This window comes from Curcuma longa, chromosome 2, assembly GCF_044706935.1.
Source record: "Curcuma longa cultivar G26 ecotype Majalengka, Jawa Barat chromosome 2, ITB_CL_G26_1.1, whole genome shotgun sequence".
Taxonomy (NCBI): Eukaryota; Viridiplantae; Streptophyta; class Magnoliopsida; order Zingiberales; family Zingiberaceae; genus Curcuma; species Curcuma longa.
In genome coordinates, this window is record NC_133862.1 from 3,592,563 (window position 1) to 3,597,605 (window position 5,043).

A 5,043-nucleotide genomic window follows, 5' to 3' on the forward strand; every position below is an offset into this window, starting at 1 on the left:
CGTATATCCCAAATCCTCACCTACAAAGATCCTCCTTAATTAATGATAAGACAACCCGCATACGATCTACACTATATAATCTCTTTCATACACGAAAATATAAGTATGCACAGAAACACTTTTCCTCTACCGTTCTTCTTCTTCTTTCCGGAACTAACTTAAGCGTCGGAAGAGTTGAACCAAGACATCTCTAGCCTTCCATCTCATCGTGTGTGTGTTTTCAAGGACCGACTGTTGGTTTCCGTTTTCCTCCTCTCAGAGGCAACCTTGGTGCTAGGTGGCCGGTGACGCGTCCGAAAGTCGATCTCAACATAAACAATATTTATAAATAAACTTTATAACTAATTTATAAATAAATTTATTTACTAATTTATTATAATATCAAGTTTAACTAACCTGACAAATGCATCAAGTTAAAACTAAGAGTTAACTGAGATCGATCATCACCTTACAAACAAGAAACAGAGTCTTACAACATCAGGAAATGAAATAGCCAAATGAGCAGACAATGTCCTTTAAGATCATAATGGCAATAGCAATGCCTATAATTGAAGGATTAAGGCCCACACTGGGTAAACAAAGAGAAGAATGATGCCTATGCTGTTTGAGATGCCATGGCTCTTGGTGAATGAGTTCCTGAAGCCGCCTGATGCTCGGATGTGTTCCTGAAGCAGGTAACAACCAATGATGAGGCATATGAAGAGGCCCACGGCATGGCCTCTTATCGTGTTGGCAAAGAATCCAGGGGCAACGACTACGAGAAGGATCAGCGCGCCGGGCATCTCCAGCCAGTCTACACGGCGAGAAACAAAGACAGTGATCAGGTTTCAGCCATGGTTTATATGATATCGGTAAAATGAGAACAGGATTCAATATGCAGAACAACATAAATTTACAATTCTATAAATTTTGTTTACTTTTGCCTTCCCCCTAGGGAGCAGTTCATCATCTGTTTTTTTCCATTTGCATATGGTGATTGATACTTGACCTGGTATTCTACAGATGGACATAGTGTTCTGATCAAACAGACTTGGTTGTTAAATCAGTATTTGGATCTGCTATGTTCTATATCTACAGATGTGTATCTCACTGTGTCCCCTAGACTACTCGCCCATTGAACAAGAGGGATATACTATCAAGTGTGATCGTTATGTTTCTCTGTGATGAGGACCTATGCAATCTTGACAAAGAGTATAAGATTTGAGTAGCCTCTTATTTTGTGCTATCCTTTTCTTCAGTTTTCTTATTCTCAACTTCTTTTTTACTTCTTGCAGTGGATAGTAGAAGGGAATAGTATTCCAACAATCTTATGGTTATGATCTAAAAGAACAATAGAGAATGTCAACTGAAAGCACAGCACCTATTTAACTGAGGCTGGTGATAAATAGGGATATTTATATGGCTATTGCCGCAAACGAGTTTATCTTCATACGCATGGATTATCCCAGTATTTTCTAAAATTTGACCGCGTATAAGGAACTCGTGAAGATACCAAATTTTGGTACTTTGAATTGCATTTAATACCAAAATAGCCATCATAGATGGATTGTTTGTCTAGATTCTTACAGGACTGCATTGGATAACAAAATAGAATCAACAACAAATAGGAAGCATAGATGGATAGTTTGTCCAGATTGTTATATTTAATTTACAAGATTAGGATAGTTTTAGGGAATGAACGAAAAGACAATCAATATTAATTTCTAATACATCTATGTTTTATGGGTAGTAAGTAATGTTTGCAGCTAAGTTAATGTAGCAATCGTAATAAGCAAAATTATGTGTAGCAAAGACAATGCAATGTTTCTGTGTACACCGACACTAAATGAAAAGAAAAACTTAAAGTTAGAAATATGACTGTACACTGCATAAGCATCATCAAAGATCCATGTAAAAAATACTAGGAAATTTTATTATAAGATATAAAATCTCCTTTGAAAATCTTCTTAGATATAATGGTTCTCAATAAAGTATTAATGAATAAAGCAAGTTACCACAACTAAACAGTTAGTATAGCTTGTTAGACTGTAAAAATGTGGGATGATTGTGGTGCTACTATAAAACTGCAATTGAAGAAACATTAACCATCAACTATATGAATGTATTGAGCCTGTTCTTTGAAAAAAGGAATATAATTGGCTCAGTTAAGCATAAATGTTGTGTTTAATTAGTAGACTAAGAATGTGAAAATATAGATGCGAGAATGCATGTTGCATTAGCAACATTGGAATGAACACATACCAGGGAAGTGTCGAGGAAAGAAAAGGCGCAAAACTACAGCAATAAATGCAACCCACTTCCCGAATTCCCCTCTGCAAGATATTGCAAAGATAAAGCAATACAAAGAACAGAAAAATAGACAATAAGTAACCAATTTGAAGTCCCTATATTATGTCTATGCAAGATTAAATGTCTATAATACCCTTTAGAACCGAAACACACAAAACAAAGACAACTTGAGGCCGTGATGAAGGGATTTTGTATGACCATCTGAAATTTCAAATTTTCCTAACATGATGGGTTCAGAATAATCACTGCTTTGTTCATGAGCACCAAGAGGCCTCAAAAAAATATGTTCAAAATCTTTCACAGTTGCTTCGATCTAACTAAATGAATTGTTTGAATATCGGTTTGAGTGTCATGCTTGCTCATGCACATTTGATTTATTTTTCATATGTAGATTAAGACATGGCTGAAAGAGAAAAAAATCAAGGACAAAAATGTTCTTAAGCTACTAATTTAAGTGAAAATGATTAATGAATGCATCGGTAAAATGATTAGTGAATTTATCAGTCAACATATCTTATATCTGATTCAGTTTTGTACGTTCCACCAAAAGATTCATTAGATAGTTATCCCTAATGGCAGTTAAATTATTCAACATCCTCAAAAGGAAACCAGACCATGTATTCAACATTTTTCAATATGGAAAAAAATGCAACAAAGACAATATTTGCAATGTTATCGTAATGTTTACTTAATTCCCTAGTGCTCACCTCAGAATTGAAAATATAACTGATGGAAGGCTCAAAAAGATATATGGAATTAAAAGTGAAGTCAACATGTTTGTCCTCCAATTAGTGCGATCCAGTATCAACAAATATCTGCACAGGAAGAAACAAAAATGAAGATGGTTTAAGCAGAAAGACATGTAATTGGAGAAAAAAACTTTACTGGTAGAGACAAGTATGGTGTATAGCTACTAAGTCACTAAATAACCTAGTAGTCATATTGCAAAACTTCTGACCTAAAACTCAGAATGGAGAAAACGTCTGACTAAACAAACTCAGGTTCCCTCAATACACAATCTACGATCATCTAGGAGAAAGGATATTGCTTACTTATAGTTTAGTCAGATTCAGTTTTCCCCTGATCATGAGTAGGATACATCTAATATATACAGCAGCTTAGGACAAAGAAAGAGACTGTTCTTGTAGGTGATTAGATATCATACTTATCCTTGAATAGCTTATCAAGTTTTTTCCTAACGGATGTCATAGCAAAAGAGGTGCCACAGGCCCACAACCTAAAGTTGACTAAAATCCCAAAATTCGCTCTAGCATCATATTTTAATGATATAAGGAATGGATCCATATGTTTGTGACTAAATCGTTGTAGCACCCACGGCCTCTGTCACTTTTCATAACGTAAAAGAAACCACCATGATGAAGTCTTTAGTTCGGTGGCAAAAATTATGGTACAAAAGAAAGAGAAATCAAAATACGGAAGGCAAACGCAATCATCGGCGCTTTTACAAACGACTGAACAAGTAAGACACGTGATCCAGAGAGAGGACGAATTTCTTTATGGCTTCAAGATCAAGCCAAAAAAAAATTGTCTTTTCGGTTCTTAGTCACTCATTCTAGAAAAAAAAAACTCATAAAATAAAACAAAATCCGGAGATCACATCATTTACATCACACTTAATTTTTTATAAAAAGAAAGAAAGAAAAACAGAACTTTGACATGTTAGACGAAGAATCGAGATCAAGGGGTATAAAAGACGGAAAACAAATTAAGAATAGATGATATCGAAGGAGACTAACATGGCGGCGAAGAAAGCGAGGAACTTGAGGAAGCCGGTGCCGAAGCCTAGGCCGCTACCGAGCATTAGGGCGTGGTTGGCGAGCTTCTGGGCGGCGACGCCGAGCTCCTTCAGATCCGCCTGGATCAGGTCTTCGCCGACGCTGGCGGAGTAGTCCGTCTTCATTTTCAGGTAAGCACTCTTCGCCATTGACGCTCTCTCTGTCTCTCTCTCTCTGGTATTCCTCGTCAAAGAGGCAGTTCTATATAGAAGAGAAGAAAGGATGAAGACAGAAAGGTACGACAGCGAGACGAGGGACACGTGGAAGCCGCAAGAGACGCATAAGCTACTTGACGGGATCTCACCGTTGGAACTTTTCCAGAAGAGCCCCTTGTTTTCACAATTTTAATAAACACCTCATAATTTATATTAATCAAATATTATAAACCTTAATTATTTTTTTCAATTTTTATAGGAAAACATTGAATATTCAAACTTTCAAGTGTAAAAAATATATTTTACAAATTAGCTTGTCGTTTTATTTATTTATTTATTTTTATTGTGAAAATCATAAATTTATAAATATTTCAAAGATTTTCTAAATCAACTTGCATGTGAAAATTATAAATCCATGTTCTCGTGCAAATTGAGTATTTCAGGCTTTCAAGTATTAAATACTATATATTTTATTTCATTTATATATTATTAAGAAAATTAAAATATCCCATTTTAGTTTTTAAGAAAAAACATTCAAATACATTTCAATATTTGGATTGAATGATAGTTTCGTTTGTTAAAAATGATAAAATTTTGACTAACAAACAATTAAAAAGTAATATATATAATTTTTATTATATTATAATATAACAATGATGACAATGTTTTAAATTATAAAATAAATATTTTTTAGAATGGATAACGTTCTGTCCAATTGTCTACGTAAGTGCTACTTCGTGTATCATTTTGAACCATTGAGTAAAAAAAATGAGAGAAAAAATTTGACTTGTTAATAGTATAAT

At 34.5% G+C, this 5,043-nt stretch overlaps 1 protein-coding gene across 1 annotated transcript; it reads right to left on the reverse strand.

The window, feature by feature from the left end:
- Positions 1-426: 426 nt before the first annotated feature.
- Positions 427-4,261, reverse strand: LOC141821401 (cold-regulated 413 plasma membrane protein 2-like). The gene is made up of 4 exons (XM_074708828.1): positions 4,047-4,261; positions 2,997-3,104; positions 2,242-2,312; positions 427-793 (listed from the first exon to the last, which is right to left on the reverse strand). Exons 1-4 carry the CDS (start codon positions 4,232-4,234, stop codon positions 543-545), a joined length of 618 nt encoding a protein of 205 aa, XP_074564929.1. The 5' UTR covers positions 4,235-4,261; the 3' UTR covers positions 427-542.
- Between the last annotated feature and the right edge of the window lie 782 nt (positions 4,262-5,043).

Excerpts from the sequence above, each read along its gene's own strand:
- LOC141821401 (XM_074708828.1), bottom strand. The coding sequence starts at position 4,234 with ATGGCGAAGAGTGCTTACCTGAAAATGAAGACGGACTACTCCGCCAGC. Across the intron at positions 2,313-2,996 it reads GTTATATTTTCAATTCTGAG|AGGGGAATTCGGGAAGTGGG; the intron begins GTGAGCACTAGG and ends AATATCTTGCAG. Across the intron at positions 794-2,241 it reads CTTTCCTCGACACTTCCCTG|ACTGGCTGGAGATGCCCGGC; the intron begins GTATGTGTTCAT and ends CTCGCCGTGTAG.